At 48.1% G+C, this 20116-nt stretch overlaps 1 protein-coding gene across 1 annotated transcript; it reads right to left on the bottom strand.

Moving 5' to 3' along the window:
• Nucleotides 1–2283: 2283 nt before the first annotated feature.
• llgl2 (LLGL scribble cell polarity complex component 2) lies at nt 2284–20104 on the bottom strand. The gene is made up of 27 exons (XM_083687136.1): nt 19835–20104; nt 13448–13530; nt 13259–13356; nt 12203–12284; nt 11766–11881; nt 11396–11554; nt 10895–11057; nt 10539–10668; nt 10298–10352; nt 9896–10047; nt 9402–9610; nt 9221–9288; nt 8808–8961; nt 8529–8633; nt 7876–7971; nt 7560–7756; nt 7274–7421; nt 7031–7178; nt 6773–6889; nt 6410–6576; nt 5961–6225; nt 5585–5735; nt 5436–5464; nt 5023–5070; nt 4214–4256; nt 4060–4118; nt 2284–3818 (listed from the first exon to the last, which is right to left on the bottom strand). The coding sequence occupies exons 2-27, from the start codon at nt 13520–13522 to the stop codon at nt 3814–3816; spliced, it is 3039 nt and encodes a 1012-aa protein (XP_083543262.1). The 5' UTR covers nt 13523–13530; nt 19835–20104; the 3' UTR covers nt 2284–3813.
• Nucleotides 20105–20116: the final 12 nt, after the last annotated feature.

Genomic DNA, 20116 nt, shown 5'->3' with positions numbered 1-20116 from the left:
AAAGGTCATGGGATACCTGTGATTATCTGAAAAGGGAAAAGGAATAACTTTTTGTGCATGCTGTGATGTCATGTAGGCCTACTGTGCATTATATTTGTGACAATTTAATAAATAAATACAAAATTCAATCAATTTCACTTAATGTCCTTAGCAGACAATGAAGTGGTATCAATGAAGTTGGAAAATGTGACGTGAATGTATTTAATGTGTTTCCAGTCTCATTTGAATCACCCAAACTGCCCAGGTTCAGTATGGGCATTACTACAGTGCTATACCACACACATGCTGAGGTAGATACTGTACATCAAACCTAATACATGTAATGGATGAAGGGCACCAGGTCATGTAATTTGTCTGTCAAGCAAAGTGAAACCAGGTCTAAAGCTCAGTCAGTCAGCATTAAGACTGAGTTTCAGACGTTCAAACCCTGATCCTGTAAGGACACACGGGTCAGACCCAGTTTAGCTCCTATTGACCTCATGAAATAAAACAATAGTGCCTGACATATCTCCTTGCAACTATCACTGCAAAGACAAGAACAAACTGTTATGCGGTTAATCGAAACATTTTCCAATCAATATTTTTAAAAAACAAAAAACATTTAAAGTACTGCAAAGCACATTCAAAGTGACAACACACGTTTGATTTGAATTTGATGAAGCTACACAAGTTGTATACAAAGGATGCTGTTATCTGTACGTCTAGATGATGGTGTTGTCTTTAGTTTGATCTAAGTGACTCCGCCGTGCCATCTCCAGGTCAATGTAAATGTGGCTGTATAGCCTGTACGCCCTGGGGGGTAACCCAGTGAGAGGTTGTCTCAATGTGATATAGCTTACCTGGCTTCTCAGGTGAAACACAGGCATGCTGGGGGTCCGGAAAGTGTTCCTGCTTGTCCTCAAGAGCTGGTGTCACTGACACACACACACACACACACACACACTCAGGATGAAGACTAGGGACAGACACACACACACACACACACATTGATACCCACCCACCATCAACGCCCACCCAAAAAAGGTGTGTACACACATACACATATACACGCACACATATATACACACACACACACACACACACACTTGAATAATTGAACTTCATTTGGCAGGTCATACAGATATACAGCTATTCATATTGGCAGCTGGTGAATGAGGGAGAGGAAAGGTGAGAGGCAGTGTGTGGAGAGACTGACAATAGGTGGTGATGGACGAGAGAGAGAGATGGAGGGAGAGAAAGGGAGAGATCAGTGCCATTCCCTTTAGTCAGGGAGACTCCATTAGGGCTCTGGAATGCAGGGGCCAAGCTCTAATTTCTCCCTTCACCCTTAGACAAAAATAAACTGAAATTAAACTTCTTTAATTTTCATCGCGACACTTGGTGAGCGAGACATCTACACTCCCCTTTTAATATTCAAATAAGGGACAGCTGTCTGTCTTCGTTTATTGTGGCATGTTCAATGTAACACACAAAACAGAGTTTTTAGTTCTACGAAGGGTGTCTTTGCCGTCCTTGCTTTTTCGACAACCAATTAACCCCATTACCAAACAGCACCTTCAATCTATTAAAATTATTGATCATTAGTATATCCCAGCAGCCCATCCCTTATTTTCTCACAAATGACTTGAATTGAGAAGCCTGCTGCAGACCACAAGGTGCCATAAAAAATGTTTTGGTACAGGTCGGGAAAATGCCGTTTCTCTCCTTTACCCTCCCTCCCCACCTGCGTCTCTTTTCATCAGTGGATGATTTCATACAGACCGACATGTTAGCCAGCGTAGCCTTTGAGAGTGGTTCTATGAGAGATCAGGTTTCAGCAAAGCGATTGTGCCGTAGGCAGCCAGGGGACAAAGCGCCCCGTCCATAATGGATGATAAAAACTCCTGGCTGTGCTTGTATGCCAGCTGACCCCTATCCACTTCACCAGCCAGACCCAGACACACACCGCCCCAGGCTACAACCCCCAGGCATAAACATCAACACAGTCACCTTTATTTGCATTGAAATGGCAAAACATCGCTAAAGAAACTGACTGAAGCACTCCGATGCACGCTATCTTTCAATCAATACGATATGTGTCAGAATCAAATTAAACCCTGATGGACGTGAAAACATGAATCGTTGTGAGTTTGACACCAGCATGGAATAACTACTCTTTGGTTTAGCAGTAATGTCGACTGTTGAGTACCATTGATAACCTCTGACTTTGCAGTGGTCAACATGTCATCACAGAGATGCGATGATGTTTATGATTAAATGTGAAATCAGACACGGACACTTGAATTCTTGTGAAAAAACATGTAATTTCCAGCAGGACATTATGTATGTAGTGTGACATTATAAATCAAAATTAGGGTTCTCATTCACTACAAAAATATATTCTAGACCACAAAATGCTAAAATACCCAGCATTTCAAGAAACAGTACCAAAATATTTCCTTGTAAGATCTGACTATATAGCAGCCAACCCCCATTAAAATAGACCCACTGTTAACACAGGTACATAATCATATACATATATATTAAACATTTGACTACAATATTTTAAAATTACATTCCTAAATTACATTTCATTGCTGGCATTTAGAAAAAGGTTTACATATTTTCAAAAAACCTAAAACCAAGCCCCATAGAAAGTTGTTCCCCTAAAAAGTACAGCATTGGGTGCTACACAGTAGTGGAGAAGTACCTACGACAGGTTATAAACTGGTCATTACACGTTAATAAGCGGACGGTAGGGAGGGTGGGAGGGAGACACAGTTTAGCAACACAAATGCTTGGCAAGTATGGCACAGTGGTCTTATTATAGCCTGGAAGCCAGATCTGGTGTAAGCTTTAGCCATCTCCTCTGTTGTCGTCAACAAAGATGCCGGCTAAAGCAGGGAGATATGGCTACTAGGCTGGTCTTACATGTATGGTTAAAAAGGAATGCTTAATGTTCCATTTTTAACTCCTCTGTGTCTGTGTTGCTCTCTCTCTCTCTCCAAACAATGTCTTGTCAGCATTAGGAACCGCTTCTACTTCGGATGCACACTGATGACTTTGAGACATTCTTAATTCCCTTGTAAGGTTTTCCGTCCTTGTAGATTTGACTTTCCAATCATTGCAATGAATAAAAAAACAAAACCAGGTAAAAATCACAGGACAAATTAAATTACAAGAGAAAAATCATAGAAAAAATCCCCCCCTCCCTCCCTCCCACTGAAAACCCATCTGTTCCACGCAGCTCTCTCTAGAAGACAAAGGTGGGCAATGTTGTGCAGAGGCAGGGTTCTGATTGGACGAACCAGAGTTCCACAGGTGAACTAGGGGTCATGGGTGAAAGGCTAGGGGTCAAAAGGCCAAAAGGAGAGGTTCGGGGTGTTGGCATGGCAGGTAAAAAATGATTGTGGGTTCAATTCCAGCATGGCCCACATTAATGTATTACGCATAAGTGGCTTTGGATAGAAACCTCTGTTAAACGACCCTCTTCTTCTCATTATGACTTTGTATAGCATGTTTGAGTGTAGCAGGGGGGGGTACAGTGGTTGGTCTAGGCACGAGCGGTGGTCCCTCTGTCTTCGCTGTAGCAGTGGGCAAATCTCACACGACACCCCCGATCCCCATAGTGCCCGACCTCGACCAGACGCACGCAAGGGCTCGGGTCAAAGGAAGTGCACTAAATGGGCAATAGGGTGTCATTTCAGACGCAGCCGGTATGTCAGTCTTTGGGGCTAAGGGTCAGGGGTCAGTAGTGGTAATATTAGTAGTGTGGCGTGGTCGGCCAGGCAGGAGTCGAGCGCTGGCTCCAGGACGCTTCAGGCACCGAGTGGTTCAGTCTGAGAGAGGAAGACAAACTAATTCAATAACACCGACATGGCCATCATCAGACTAATTATACACCTACGCTGTACTCATTATTGCAATTGATTAGAACCGTAAATAACACAAAAGCTCTTCAAACCAAATTAAAAAGCGTCAGTTTGCTTTCCAGCGTGTGTGTGTGTGTGTGTGTGTGTAATTACTTTCATAATTTCAGCCAATTAAAGGACCATTACCAGGATGTCATCCTCAGCTTACCTCCATTGCTCAGGACCTTCCCTCCAGCGAGAGCACCAACGTTGTTCTCTAGGAATGTCCTGTTGGACACAAACTCTCATTAGTTTCATTATGAACGCGGCGCCTGACTGACTGACTGAGTAGAAAGGATTTCCTCAGGGGGTAAAGGACTCACGTCTGGTCCCCTTCTAGAGACTTCTGGATCTCCTGAAGCACCTCTGCAAGAAAAACACACTGTAACCATTCTGACTGTGAGCCACTCGACACACCTTCTGAACTATTAAACAACCTAGATTTGGTAGAAGTCTACTGTAAATACACACACTCTAAAAATTGATTTTAAATCAATCAACTACTTCGGTTGCATAACTGAGATCAGACAAATTTGCTGAGTCATCATCTATCAACATCGATTATCATAAAGTGTCATCATAAACAGGGTTGATACGAATGGATTTTAAGATGAATCATGCAAAACGATTATCTTCTTGACATACATTGCTCTCTTAGGGATCACACAATGATTTACGTGAGTCTGTGGTTTATCATGTGGGCACCATGACAACAGACAAAGCGGACATACAAATATTGGGACGCTTCAGAGCCGTCGCGCAGGCCTCTGGGAAAAGCACACTGCATTGTGGGGGCTTTGACTAAAAAAAACAACAACCAACCACTAGCCTCTCTTTATTACAGATCTGAAGGACTCTAGAAGGTGTAAACAAGATGGCCGCCATCACCATATTTGTTTACCCCTTACCCAGTTCCTAGAGATCGGCGTTGAACATTGAAGGGGGGGGTGAGGGCTACAGGGTTGTAATACAGTGCATGTTAGAACAACTCAATCTTCTTAGTAACTTAGTGATCGATCTGTTTCTATCTGTTGCTGCCGGTTAAGGTTAAGCATGGGCTTTGGTCAAGGTTAACGTCTGGTGTGGTTGTGGTTGGTTATGGTTGAGTACTGGGTCCTGCTGGAGTACTCACTCTCGTCATTCAGCAAAGCATGCTCCATAACACTTCTAGCAGAGCTCTCTGGAACACACAGGCAGCGGGCAGTCAGCATCAGTACGCACGAGCACACAGCCTGACGACTAGTGTGTGTGTGTGTGTGGTGTGTGTGTGTGTGTGTGTGTGTGAGGCGTACATGCTGTGTTGTTCTCAGGAACACACAGATAGGCAGGCAGTCAGCACATCAGCACATGCATGCAGCTTGACAACAGAAGCACTTCACGTAAATAAAAGTGTGTGTGTGTGTGTGTGTGTGTATGGTCAATGTGTGAGTGAGGGAGAACAATGGGAATAAGTACAGTAGGTGGTATGTCTGTGTGATGGTTTACATGCACGGTTTAGTAGGTGACATTTTGCTTTTCAGAGCGACAGAAATGTCATCCACTTACCCACGTCATCACTGTTCCTTCTGGAATTTCTGGAAATGACAGAAAAGACAGTTCTTTGCGAAAGGTAACAGCTGTTTCAAAAGCATGCTGCCTACAGAAGGAGTTTAAACGTTCATGGTCTGTGTGTGTGTGTGTGTGTGTGTGTGTACCTGTGCTCTGCGGAGGCTCCGTCGGGCTGTGCCCGGGGTTTGTTGGCGCTGGGTGATTGGGTGGGTACCTCCACTAGAGAGCGTGGCTCCACCACACAGCGGGCCGACAGGGAGAAACGCTCAAACTCAGACGGAGAGATCAGGTAGAAACCTGGAGAGGAGGAGGAGGAGGAGAGAGGAGGAGGAGGAGAGGCAGTGTGAGAAAGAGAGGAGAGAATGAGAGCCTCCACACAGTGAATCGCCCATGGCTGAATGGATAAAGGTTATGTAGATTTAAGAGAGATAAGAGTTTGGTTCTGTCTGGGGACAGTTTGTTTGGTTATTGCTGAGCAACAGGTAGAGAATACTCTTTTGTGTGTGTGTGTGTGTGTCTTACCCTGTCCGTGCTTGGTGAACACACAGGAGGCTATCCCACTGACGTCCTCTCGGCGGATGCAGGGGTACTGCACCTGCATCTTCACCCCCGGCAATGACACCACGTGCATGTCCCCCTGATTGGTCAGGACGGTCAGGCCGCTCTCGCCGTAGTCCTCCGACCGGCTGCTGCCGAAAAAGGCCACGCCCACTCGCCGTACCCGGGAGCCGTCGATGGCCGTGAGCTTCAGCTTCATCTTAGCACTCACCTTAGGCAGGGTGAACACCTACACACACACACACACACACATTAAATCATTCACTTAGACAGAGGACAGTGGATGTATACAGATATAAATTAAATAATACTGTGGTTGTATATACTACTGACACTTGTCGAGTATGTATCACTCTTAAAACAGCTCTACTGAGATGTCAGTGTGTGTGTGTGTGTGTGTGTGTGTCTCACACCTTAAACTGCTCCTCTGATATGACCAGGAGGTGGTGAGAGCCCTGCATGTCTGGGCTGCGGGCCAGGTCATGTGCCACCTCCAGAGGGTCTGGCAGAGGAGAGCCGTGCCCGTCCAGCACCACGATACCCACTACTGGGGCACGGTGCATCAACTGGATCTCCTTAGCTGGAGAGAGAGAGGGAGAGAGAGAGAGAAGGGGAGAGAGAGAGAGAGAGAGATAGGAGGTGGAAGAGGGAGGGAGAAAGGAGGGAAGGGAACCAGAGTGAGATATAACCAGTGTGAGTTTGTATATGTTCTGTATTAGAGGGTGCAGTCTGTGGTAGGATCTGTATGTGTGTGTGTGTGTGTGTGTGTGTGTTACCAGGATGAGCTGTGACCGGGTCCTCTGCTCTGCGTTCCACAGGAGGGAGGCGGAGCATGTAGGCGAATACAGAGCCACCGTTGGTCCCTGCCCATAGAGAGGGTGTGTTGTGGGAGCCTATGGGATGACATCATGTTTAGTCACTTGATGATACATCAAACTGTAGAAATAAATATCCCAGACCACAACTACCTCAGAAAAACAATTTCAGAGGAACACGGAACTTAAAGAGTGTGTGTGTGTGTGTGTCTGACTCACTGTCTGAGAGGAAGGTGTCTGCGAAGTAGAGGCTTCGTACGAGGCCAGTGAAGGAGTCGTCTGAGGAGCGAGCCTCGATCTTCCTCTGGACGGGAGCCAGCTCCATCTCGGCTAGCTCCGCCTCCAGGCGAGCGTTCGCCTCCTGAACCTACAAACAGAGAGACAGAGGGGGTTGACGTCATATCAGCTGCTCTGGTGTCAGTTACACAAACAACCAAACCATGGTGTGTGTGTGAGACCAACCTTGGCGGCGTTGTTGACGTGGTGTTTGCGCAGGGACACTCTGCTCCGGCGGATCCTTCTGAAAGACTGGCGGAGAGACTTCTTAATGCTCTTCACTCTGGAGAGGGGGCCCTCCATAGCCAGCTGGTCACTGGGGTTCAGAGTACACCTGCAACAAAGGGACCAGGAGATGAGGAACACACACACACACACACACACACACACACACACACACACCAGTAGTCCAATAAGCGGTAGTGTTCGCACACACCCACCCACCCGCACACACACACACACACACACACACCTGACTAGGACGTTGTTCTTCTGCTGGTAGTCGTAGAGTCCAAATCCGTGGCTGGTGCCGAAGGCCACTAGTTTCCACTCAGAGTGCAGGGTGAGGGCCGTGACCACGGCGGGGGGCTGACACTGGACCAGGGCGAAGGGCTGGAAGCCTGGGGGGAACGTCACCGGCTCCTCCCGAACCTCCAGGCGCGTGTGGCCCTACCGGGGGGGGGGGGGGAGATGGAACTACACTGTAACAAGGCACCCTGGGTGGCATCATTAATAACATAACAACGGTTATGGACAGAAACCACGGCAACACAGCAGGGGTTGAGTACCTTCCAGCGGAAGCCCTCCTGTCCCTGCAGCAGGTCGGCTACGGTGGCCTCCACTGTCTGTTCTGCTGCCTCGTCATTCAGCTCCAACGTCAGGATCTGGACACGCACACGCACACACACACACAGAGGGGAATTTATATCTTCTCGGACATCAGCATTGTACTTCATCAATCTGACGGGGTGGTGTGTGTGTGTGTCTTAAATCAGACCACCTCAGTCTCTTTCCCTCTTTAATTTAATGAATGACAGATGATAAACTAAAGAGAAGGAATCAGACACCCCACACGCCCCTACCGCTCACTAAAGGATGTTAAGAGGAGGATCACGTTTCATTTCCACACTCCACCCAATTAAAGAGGTTTTTAATAGGCTAATTAAATTCTAATGTTGTAATTAGCCCAGGTGGCGACAATGAGCGTAGTGAGCAAATGTGTGACCGTGATGGAAAAATAAAACCAGGACAATGTATACATGTAAACCCAGCTAAAGAGAGGGCTATAGATCAGGAATCCTGTAATGAGGTCAAACACAAGCTACTGCACGTCACCACACTGACCACCAGAGGGAGTATTGGTTTGTTATGGAGCACAGGTGCCAGGTCATAATGCGTTCCCTTGTCCGGCAGACAGCAGGTGTTCCTTTAGTGGCCTCACCTGTCCAGCAGTGCCAGCCACTGTCAGGTAGCCGCTGTATTTACACAGGTGGATCTTCTGGACTCCCAGCCGAGGGTCATCGCTGTAGGGGTCAAAACAGCCCACCTGAGAGGGAGGGATCGGGGGACATGTTGAATGATAATGAATAGGGGTTATGAATAGGGCCAGGAGATTTTGCGAGTTGAGTCAGGTAGTTAAGAAAAACACCTGGCCCTAGTCATGAACGATTACCAAGGTGCAATGATTCACCAACTGCCAAGTGGACACACACACACACACCTTTCTGAATGGAGGCCACTCCCCCTCTGTGACCTGGTTCATGTTGTCATTGGGGTCTGCGTCCGTGTGGAACACTCCAGCCGTGCTCAGCTTGTACATGGGGTACAGACACACACCCGATGCATCCCAGAAACGTACGGTCCCATCCTCGTGCCTGTAGACACACACACACACACACACACACACACACACACACACACACACACACACACAGAGAGCAATACCCACATAAGTATCGATTTCCAAACAGGAGAGGGTGGTGGAGGATGAGCTCATTGTAATGCATGGAATGGAATGAAGAATGGTATGATACCATTCCTCATTCCATGCTTAACAGTGAGCCTGTCATAGGTGTAATGGAGTTATGGGTGAGGGAGACAGTAGAGATCTAGATCTGCAGGTCAAATAATCACCCTGTAAGCAGCAGGTCTCTCTGGGGAGGGTCTGGGGCCAGGTTCTGTCCACCTGTTATCGGCCACGGCTGGGGGGGGGGGGGGGGGGGGGGGGGGAGAGAGAAACAAGAAAAGTGAGAATGTCAGTTCAAAAGGTATACGAGTGTTTCTCTCTGTCTGTGTGTGTGTGTGTGTCCCGTACCTTCTTTGAGTAGTGTGTGTTCTGCAGGTCTCCGGCTGAGAGGACCCTCTCCCACAGTTTGAGCGGTATGGCAGAGACATGGTGGGAGCAGGTGATGGCGGAGCAGTGGAGGGGCACCAGGTAGGGAGTCTGGATGACTGGCCAGCCTTCAGTCTGCAGGTCTATCACCACCAGCTCCTCCTCCACCAACACCACCAACGCACTGGGCTCTGAGAGAGAGAGAGAGAGAGAGAGAGAAAGAGAGGGTGAGAGAGAGAGAGAGTCAGAGAGAGAGAAAGAGAAAAAGAGAGGGTGAGAGAGAGAGAGAAAGAAAAAGAGAGAGAGAGGGAGGGTGTGACAGAGAGAGAGAGAAGGGGTTAAGAGTGGTTGAGTAGAGAGCAAGGAAAGAGAGAGAGAAAGAGGGTGCTGTGTGTATCCTGTGTTAAGTGTGTGTATCCTGTGTTAAGTGTGTGTGTCCAGTGTTAAGTGTGTGAGTGTGTATATATCCTGCCAACCTATGTTCCGCCCATCTGTGATGACAAAGAAGTCGATGATTCTGGAGGTGAAGTCCAGGGCCACGTGTGTTTTATTGTGGATCACACTGATACAGTGTCTGTCTCCATAGCTGGCCCTGGGCATACCACCGCTGAACAGCAGGAACGGAGGCCTGCCACACACACACACACACACACACACACACACACACACACACACACACACACACACACACACACACACACACACACACACAGGTACGTACGCACGTTACTTGATATTTGCTGACAGATTAATGGGTAACAGTTGAACTAGGATGTGAATCCTGTGTTGGAGATTAGGCATTAGAACGGAGAGGCAGACAGCAGGAGGGTTCATGACACAGCAGGCTTCCACAGCCAGACGGACAGAATGTTCCTTACCCTTGTTCTGTGGGCAGCTGGATGATTTTAGAGATGGCCTTGCAGGGGAAGTGACCTAAGAGAAGAGACAGGCAGATTCAGCCTCAAAGTGGAGTGTGTGTGTTACTTTAAATACTTTATTTGGAAAGTCCTCTAGTGTTCAATTTACTAAGCACACGATTGTCAACTTTCTATCTATTGAGTACCAAATGCGGCGTGCCAGGAATCTCCCCGTCTGAAATCACGCCTTCTGGGTTCTCACCGTACGGCGTGTCTGACTTCTCCTCGCTCTGTGTGTCCTCCCCGCCCACCGTCCAGCGGCAGTAGCTGCCGTCGCTATGGGAACTGAGAATATGGCCGCCGTCCTCCGTCCACCACACGCTCTCCAGTTGCTATGGGAACACAACCCGAAAAACAGGGACTGTAAGTAAACAACCAGAGCTAGCAATGCTAACCATCAGGGGACAACCCAGAACTGATATGGTTTGGTTTGAATGCTAGCTAGCTGTTCCTTTATGGCCCCCCCTATTCCCCCCCCCCCCAGCTTCGTTAAAGTTGCATGTTTCTGGAGAGTATGAACAAAGGCTAACGTGTGTTTCATCCAGCATGGTTTGGTACCTGTGTTGCAGGGATGTGTTGGACAGCACACTGGTTGTCCAGGTCCCAGATCACCATGAGGCCTCGCCCGTAGCCAATCACAACCTGCCGTGGGTTGACAGGGTTCTCCTGTAAGGCCTCCACGTGCTCCAGGTTCCTACGACCAATATAGTCCTCCGGTACGCTGGGGGGGGAGAGAGAGAGAGAGGGGGGGGGGGGGGATGGGAGGTTAACGTCTATTGATCAGATCAGAGTGTGTGTGTGTGTGTGAAAGAGAGTGAGTGAGTGAGTGAGTGACTGACTGTGTGTGTGGGAGAGAGATTGACATTCAAAATCAATAGTGGTTTCCTGTTGTTTAGGAGGCTAATGTTTCTGACCCAATGACTCAATGACCCGAGACAGGGATCAGGCTGCTAAAGCAAACAGTGAAAACAACACCAGTGACTGGTCAGGCATGACGAACACCAAACTGGGAGCCTTCTTTACAACAGAGCAGAGTAGTGTGTGTGTGTCTGTACCCACCTGTTGGCGACATTGTCCAGACTGATGTTCCTCTCCTCCAGTTCCCTGAAGCCAGGCACCTCCACCACAAACACGTGGCCCCCCTCCGTCCCCAGCAGCAGCAGCTCTCCAGAGGAGTGGGCCAACACCGCCGTCACACGAGTCACACTGGGGGGAGCACTGGGGGGGGGGGGGGGGGGGGAGAGGCGGGGGCCAGGTTAATACGGACAGAAAGGGAGAGAGAGGCATACCGTAGGTTCAATCAGGTCAAAGAGAGACAATGGTACAGTGTTGAGCTGGCTGCACAAAACTGCTCGTCACTGAGTTTGCGTAACCCTCAATCTGGTGGTCTTGGTGGCCCCGTGTGTGTGTGTGTGTGTGTGTGTCTCACCCCGGTGGTCCAGTCAGTGTGAAGCGTCCTATCTCCAGCAGTTCAGACACTCCCTGGTGGGCTCTGAGGGTCCACATGTGCAGACTGTTGTCATCCAGCAGTGTCACCAGCTCCACCTGCATGCACACACACACACACACACAACCGTAATTTGAGTTGGGCCAACTTTAGAGCTGGACGATAAGTTGCTGTATTGAATCTATTCATTGATGAGTCATATTAATGTCGTCTTGTTGAATTGAATGTGCAACTGATCCTGTCATACTGTCGTACTGCAAACAAGTTGTGAGATATCTGACGTCAACGGGTTACTGTTCCTGTTAATGGTGAGGCATTGCAGGTGTGTTGCAGGTGTGTGTGTGTTATGCAGGTGTGTGTGTTATGCAGGTGTGTGTGTGTGTTGCAGGTGTGTGTGTGTGTAGCGGCGGCTCACTCACCTGATGTGGGAGGAAGTGCACCTGTGTGACGGCCGCGTTCTCGTCATGCAGACCCATAAACTCCACCCCCGGAGCCCCGTACCTGACCCCAGGTCAAGGTCAACACACCACCAGGTACTGTACATCAACACACACTCTTCCACCCACACACACACACACACATTACCTATTAACTCAGGCACCGCCAGAGACGGGCTGTTTGACCAGTTAGTAAGGTGTCATGTGTCCTTTTTCTAGGTGCCATCTTCCTTTCTTTCTCTACGAGTGCCTCATTGAAAAAGTACACATGGAGAACAGGAATGAGAGAATGTCTGTTCGCCGTGTCTGCCAGTCCTGTGCTTCGCTAATAAGACATTTATTCATTGGATTTCCTTTCTGTGTGTTCATGTGTTGTCAGGGAACAGTCTCCCTCATTGTCTGAATGAACGTGTCTAATGAGAGGCACACAGGGTTATCATAGCGAGTGTGTGTCAATGGGGAGACTGTACAGACTGGCTCTACCACTGTCAATGAGGCTGATTGTGTGAAGAGGCTGGGCCGAAACACACACACACACGTCTAGAACAGGGAGAATTGAGCAATACCGTGGGAATTAAAATTACACAGACAGGTAGTACCCACATACCATTAACCACACACAGATTAACAACATAGGGCCACTCATCATCTCAAGTTCAAACATGACGGGCAAATTCTTGACTTACACTCGTTCACATACTCAGTCCACACGCACTCAACGTAGCATTTCCCTCAGATTTCTTATTGGGCAGGGTGCAGGGTGCAGGGTGCAGGGTGCAGGGTGCAGGGTGCAGGGCCCCCCCCCCCCCCCCAAAAAAAAATCCACAGCCAGGGTTGCCATTACCAATATGTTCTATTTAGTTCCAAAACTAAACGTAAGCCAAAACGTCCTAGTCAGGACAAAACTAGTCCAGGCGGAAGGGGGGGGGGCAGCTATTCAATGGTAGGGGAAACACTGACACACTGACACTGACAGAAGTGCATCACTCACACACACACACACACACACACACACACACAGATGATGATGAAGGATACAGTTTGATGGCCCCAGAGCGGGTGCCTATAGCCAGGAGCTGCAGGGTGGGACTGTAGCCTAGAGCACTGGGCTGGTGGGGGAATCCATGCTCCACAGTCTGCCAGAGAGAGAGAGAGAGAGAGAGAGAATCAGACTAGCTGAACTAGTAGGGATCCTACTGTTACTGTACAGCTGGACTGGGTCCTTACCTTGTTGAACTGGTAGAGCTCCTGCTTCCGTTTGTCTTTCTGGGACTCCTGTCCATGTCTCCTGAACCTCTTCATCCTCCTCTCTAGAAAGAGAGAGAAATCAAAACTCTCATTGGGACTCGTTGGGACTTTGAGAAAAAACATTCCGAGATGGTTATGGTGCATGTATGCCAGCAGAGGAGAGATGAGGGGAGAGAATTCCAGAGGAATGTGGCCTACTCCTCCTCTCCCTGAAGGGGGCGGGGCTTGTCTCAGACAAGAGGTAGTGGTCAGAGGTCAGGGACAGCGGAACTGAAGAGACCATTGTTCTGCTTGTACTACTGCCACACACACACACGCAGGCGCAGACAGACGGACAGACACGCACACGAAAACACCTGTCACACAGAGAAGCCGTTTTCAAAGAGACCACTTCAGAGAGAAAGAGTAAAGGGACATGGGGGGGGGGGGGGGGTTTCTGTCAGTGAAAGGACCAACGTCTGCCTTTCTTTCCCTTTCTTTCTTTCTTTCTTTCATTCAGTCAGTCATACATTTTTCGATAATGTTTAAAGAGAACAAACAGTGGCCGACCGTGAACCCAGCACAAACCCTCTGGAGGACACGTCACATGGCGCCAAGGCAAAACATTAACACTCGCCACCCGCAAAACGCGGTTAGATTTTGCCGTTGGCGGGTAAATCTGTCAATCTTACCCGCCACTTTGGCAGGTAGCCAGCAAAGCTTCAATTTAAAAAAAAAAAAAGAAACTAGTGCAATCCACAATTATGGCAACACTCCATGTGTGTGACAACACTCCCCCTGCCTCCTCCAGATGACTGCAACTACTGCCCACTCACGCTTCTCCTGACTTTCAAACACACCCAAAAGTCTATGAGCTTTCTGAGGTGTCCACAAAAACAAATCTGGCTGGTAAAAAATCTGAGCGGCTGGTGAATTTTCTCCAGACACCCCCCAGACACCTTGGCTGGTAGACCAAACGGTTCATTTTATGCCCTGCAAGCCGTCCTTCTTGGGCTCTTCTGGGTAGGCTTTCTTGGGCTCTTCTGGGTAGGCTTTAAAACCCTCGTCTTTGGACCGTGTGTCTCCATCTATAGACAGTCCCTCACTAAGCCTCTTCACGTGAAGGAGAGGTTATTACCACAACCTTTAAAGCCCTAAGCTTCAGTGTGCGCTGCGCTAACTATGCGCTCAACCCAGACCCTCAAAGCAAGCAAAGTCTCCCTGAGTGACAGCAAGAATGTCAGCCATGTAATAAAAAATAAAACACACACACACACAGCTTACGGGCTAATTCCTCAGATCTTAAAAAATCATGACGTTTGGCATCAGGGAAAACATACTTCAGGAATACAGTAGATTCCTTTCCTATCCAGGTATGTGATTGGGTAAGATCCCTCCAGCGCTGCCCTGAGTCACACGCTTCCTTCTAGACCAGCTCCGTCAGTCGAGACATATTTCTGTCATGAGCCCGATTTGAGCAATCTTGACTTAGTCATTATTTTGGACTTTGTGGGCTTATGGTATAATGTAGAACTGATGCTCCCACCCACCACGTCAACTCCCTGTTAGCTGCTGAAGTGACTGTTCGTGTGGGTTTGATAATCCATCAAAACGGAACAGCTAAAACACCTCGGTATTCGCACTCTCGTCAAGAAATGATCCCTTTGATTTCATAGCGGAGATCATTTACAACTGTGTGTCGCTCCGACCGCTCCACTTCTCTGGGCGCGAGAGTGTGTGTGTGTGTGTCCCAAAGGAGCCAGCAGAGCAGAAACAAGGAGCTCAGAAGCCCTAAGCCTGCTAACAATGCCTGGGTGGGAGGTCCGCTTTACACGGGGAGAATGGCTTCTTAGGCAAGGACAAGAATCTGCCGATGGAAACTGAGGGGAGCGTGAACACAGACACACACAGACACACACACCAATATTTGCTGACGGATCCAGAAGTATGGAAAACCAGGGCCTTGGTGGTCAGTCCCCTATGCCAGTGGTTCATGTAAAAACAAGGGGACGGTTCCCCCTCTTTCATCCTCATCCAGCATCCGAAGCCTAGCCCACGTTTGTTGTGAAAATAAACAACACGGCCATTAATTGCAGGTTTTCAACGAACTTGACAGGCAGTTAGACCACGCGTCCCTGCTGTTCAAGCACTCTTAAGAACCAGAAGGCCCCAATTAAAATGTCACGATTTCAACAGTAGTGTTTAAAACTGTCAATTCAAGACAGCGTAGCCTTCTCTCCTTCTCTCGCTTCTTTGCCATTTTTATCCTACCTCTTCTCCGTCCGCTTGGTGTGACCTACTGCATTATCGGCGAATAAGATCTTCGTGTCTAACAAGGACAAGAATACGGGGAATTCAGTAGATGGTTGTTGTAAGTTGATTGCTGTGGTTATTGCTGTGTGAAGTATTTTAAAAGTATTCAAGATTGCAGTGAAACAGGTTTGGTGAGACGTTCATGTATGCCACACATTCATAACAGCCTGTGGAGAACATTGTTAGAGTTGGGGTGGGAAGTCCCTTGAGCTAAATGTTTATCTTAAACATAGACAGAAGTGTGTCACACAGAAACTTGTGTGGCATTTCCACAGGGAACGCACAATAAAATGCTTCATTTTTAACTGAGCTGAATCAGACAGGCATATGGGCTTCCAAGAATTACAGTTGGCCAGAGCAGAGCAATGACCTTGCGTTGGTAAATAGGTAGGACACACACACACACACACACTATTTGATCTGCGTCACAAAGAGTGAGATCCTCAGTGTACAAGAGCAGCACATGGTAACACATTCACCCATAGTGTCGATAAACTCAACAATTGTGGTATGCATCCCTAAACTGAGTGACACCACCAACCAAGACACCAACTGTCCCTCCCAAAAGAGTGCCCAAACTCACCTTCTGTCAGAGAAAGGTCACTAAATGACTAAATGAAATTAAATGTTCAACGAGAGGGGAAAACAAGCCATGTCAAAACCGTGCTATATTCGCTTCCTTTTACAACACTGCTGTGACATCATCAAATTCCCAGAATACTATTATCCAAACAGTCAAGAGTTGAGAGGACCACGGGAGAAAGAACCGCTGCAGAAACGTGCCTGGACAGGAGGAGTAAACCACCAGAGCTACAACTCGTAGTCCCGTCTCCAAACAACATCGCTCGCATACTAGGCCACTTCGGTCAGACTGGCCCGGAAACGCGCGGCATGTCAAATATTCTACTTATGGACTGATGCAATCGGCAGCTTTGTCAGTACTTGAAGAAACAACACCAGTGCACTAATAACCCCCCCCATGTCCCCCCATGTCCCCCCACCCCATGAACAAGCCTAATAAAATCACAACAAATACCTCATTAAGAGGGAGTTTAGGGAGTTCACATTCATGTGCGAGAGGTTAGGCTATACAGTCAACATAATTCACACACAGACAAAGTAAACCAGTTTGGGGACTGTGGGAGACAATGCAGCGTGAGAGAATTAGCTGCGTTGGCAAACGCGGTGCGATCATGAAAACAGGAGAAACTACAGTACACGCCTCTTCTCCTGTCCTCCCATCTTCCCTGCCTCACTCCATTCTGTCACTCACTCACTCTCTCTGCATTACAGAGGCTCTCCCTTTCTCTATCACCAAAGAAGAGGGCGGGGGGGGGGGGGGGGGCGCTTACACATTTCACTGACCCCTATACAGTCAAACAAGTTCATTAGCGAGAGGATTAATAGCAATAGACCTAATTAGTCACAAAAACACACCTGATGCCTGCTGGTTGTACTCTGTGCTCAACTTTTTCACAGAGCCACAAAGCCTAACCATTGAGCAGGGCAAGGTTAATATGGTTTTTGAACACCAGCACTCTCTCACGCCTACACAAAACAAACTTACACTTAACGGTAAACAAACATACAGTCTACCCCTCAGCATGTGGCCTTGGGGGGGAAAAAAAAAGGTTTGGGTGACAGGGTGCTGGGTACATCACTGACCCTCCAAAATAAATACAGCAGCAAACCCATTAGAAAAGGAGTACACAAGAAAAGAGGAAGGACCGTGCCAATATAGAGAACAGCTCATTGCTGGGCTATTCTTGGTGATGACTCCTCTCACACTCAGCATCACCTGATGGGGCATGGCTGCCTCTGTATCAGAGCCGGGGTAGAGAGGAGATAGAGGGTCCGTCTCAATAGTACAGAATGGTTTGGGTGTCCGTGACTTCTTCCCCCCCCTCCCCCCTCCCACCTGCACTGACAAGTGAAAAGAAATGTTCCTTTCCTCAGTGTTTTCACATCAGCAAGAACGAGGAAGTGGGGACGTGCAGAGGTGGCCACTCCAGCTCTAGCCCACTGAGATCCACCCTGAAGGCTGTTGCACTGTCTCTCAGACAACAGAAATAAGATCTTTTCAGGGTTTTGGGTGTGGCAGGCAGGCAGGCAGGATGTAAGTCCCCCCCCCCCTCCCAGACCCAACCTATCTTTTCCTGTAATCAGAACCAAGAGAGACAGAGCAACGTTTACACTGACCAAACTGTTAAGTGTTCAGTGGGTCCGGTACTTGTGTGGTGGGCTGTGGAGTTGCTGACACTATCGTCCCACTAAGGAATGTTTGATTGAGGCATCATATCACACCACGCCTTAAGGCATTAGGACAACAACAAACAGGGAGAATACAACAACAATGAAAACAACAATGAAACATAATAGAATACAGGACTAGTCTATATAGGCTCATTGAAATGAATTGATAGCTCATGAGTTCTCGAGCTCAAGCTTCACTGTTGGTCTAGGTTTTGATGCGTCACTTAAAAAGCACGACCCCAAAGGGCTGTGAGAGAAAACAGGTAGCTCCTCTACTTCCTTTGCTGTCTCATTCGTAACCACAGATAACATCTCATGCTTGATAATCTGTTCCACATTGGGAGAGGTAAAACAGAAATCAGGTGAAACAACAATATCAAGGTTAACAAGCTACAGCTAGCATGACACTATGAGGAAGTGCTGTAATTGGGGGGGGGGGGGGTGAAAGGTTTACAAGCAAGACATGCCTCTTTGAGGGCTTTTCACCCTTGTACGCTTGCATAAACTCTCAGGTTCAAAGCGAAAGTTAATATGCATGAGCCGTTGAGTTGCCTGCAGAGTGTGAGGTCAGTGTGGTCACAGCTTTTTGTAAGTGACAACATCAGTCATCCACAACAGCCAGCATCATATGCCTTTGATATGTTATCACTGTTCCAGTCTGAGCCAGGCCTTTCATTGCAAAGGACTGACAGTTTCAGGTGGACTGGCTTCATCATGTGGGTATAATGGCAGTGGTCTGCTGAGAACAAAGGCGGTTTGTTTGGCGAGCTCAGGTGCAGGTGGGAGTAGGCAGGACTCACTGTCCTTCACTGGTACTGTGTTAGTCTGTCCAGAGGTAGGCCGTTTTTCACAGTGAGTACAGAGCACCTTGTTTGCCATTCAAAGGTGATAAAGGTAATTGTGTGGCAGCCAAAGATGACTTCATCTTTCTCATTGATGAATGCTCCATTACAGTGTGTGCCTTGTAATTGGAAAGCTATCGCAAACAGATGACAGGCAGTTGAGAATTGACTCACTCTCCCTCGGATAAAATTAAGAGCCGAGCAACCGCATAGAGTCCCAAAGCAGGCTGTTATGAGGGCCAGATTGTTGTCATTTTGGCCATGGATTTCCCTCAAACTGGATAAACCGGTGCGGCTGATCTTTCCCACCACCCCCCACGCCCCCCTCCCCAAGCCAAACAATTACTCATTGATGAAACCTTACCGCGGTCGTTGACTCAAACTACCTGTAAAGAGACACACCTTACTCGGTGGAAGTCCGTTTACCTTAGTCTGCCTTTCCCATTTATGATTCCAATATTATGCAATATCCATTCACTAATCCAGCCTGGCGGTTGACAAAACGTGGCCACTGGTTTGTTGTTGTAACATAAGCGCCTTCTGTTTAGTGGCACCTAAATCTTAACTTCACAAAGGCCAACTAGCCAGCTAGCGAATTGATTGTATTTGACCAACTTCTGCCTTTTTATATCAGTCCCTTGTAATCAACATTAGCGACAAGTTCACAAAACATTTCCTTCTTGATCCGACAGAGGAATGAATGGCTTGACAGCAGCTCACCGAGCATTGCTAGCACGGCAAGCTAATAATTTTGGTCGTCTGATAAACATCAGCATACTGCTGGGCTGGCTAGCTAACTATTTGTCTAAATCCTCTAGCTAGAGTTGAACTAGACTAGATAAATAGCATCCTACCGATTGGCTCATCTAGCTACCCTCGATACAAACTACATGGCTGACAAGCTACATAGCTAAAGACGACGGACTACAACACCTGTAGACGTGACACTCCTTTCCAGCTCGGGCCCTTCTAAACTCACCTGACTCGCAACGACGGCCGTTGCCCCAGCTGAGTCCACTCTGTTTCCACCCGCTAGTTCACAAAAGCTTGGTCGCTGTCCAGTTTTGCCACGTTCCTCTTTTCCAAACCGATACAAAATGAAGGTAGATCCTACGCACGTCTTCAGTTCGTCTCGAGGTAACTTCTAAGTGGCTAAATGACCCTGTGAGATTTGTTTTGTGGGTCCACTTTTCTTTCGTTTCGCCCTACCGCGGCAGCCTCGATGTTTCCTGCTCCCCGAGTCCGCAGAGGCAGAGCGCGA

The sequence above is a fragment of the Argentina silus genome (genome assembly GCF_951799395.1).
Source record: "Argentina silus genome assembly, chromosome: 16".
NCBI classification, from domain to species: Eukaryota; Metazoa; Chordata; class Actinopteri; order Argentiniformes; family Argentinidae; genus Argentina; species Argentina silus.
The sequence above is the reverse complement of the archived record's forward strand: the minus strand, read 5'-3'. Positions and strand labels throughout refer to the sequence as shown.

Bases quoted from the DNA above. Each gene is read 5' to 3' on its own strand.
- llgl2 (XM_083687136.1), bottom strand. From the start codon at position 13,522: ATGAAGAGGTTCAGGAGACATGGACAGGAGTCCCAGAAAGACAAACGG. The intron at 11,555-11,765 runs GTGAGACACACA...CCCCCCCCCCAG, and splicing joins ACACTGACTGGACCACCGGG to TGCTCCCCCCAGTGTGACTC. The intron at 7,972-8,528 runs GTGAGGCCACTA...GTGCGTGTCCAG, and splicing joins TGGCTGGCACTGCTGGACAG to ATCCTGACGTTGGAGCTGAA.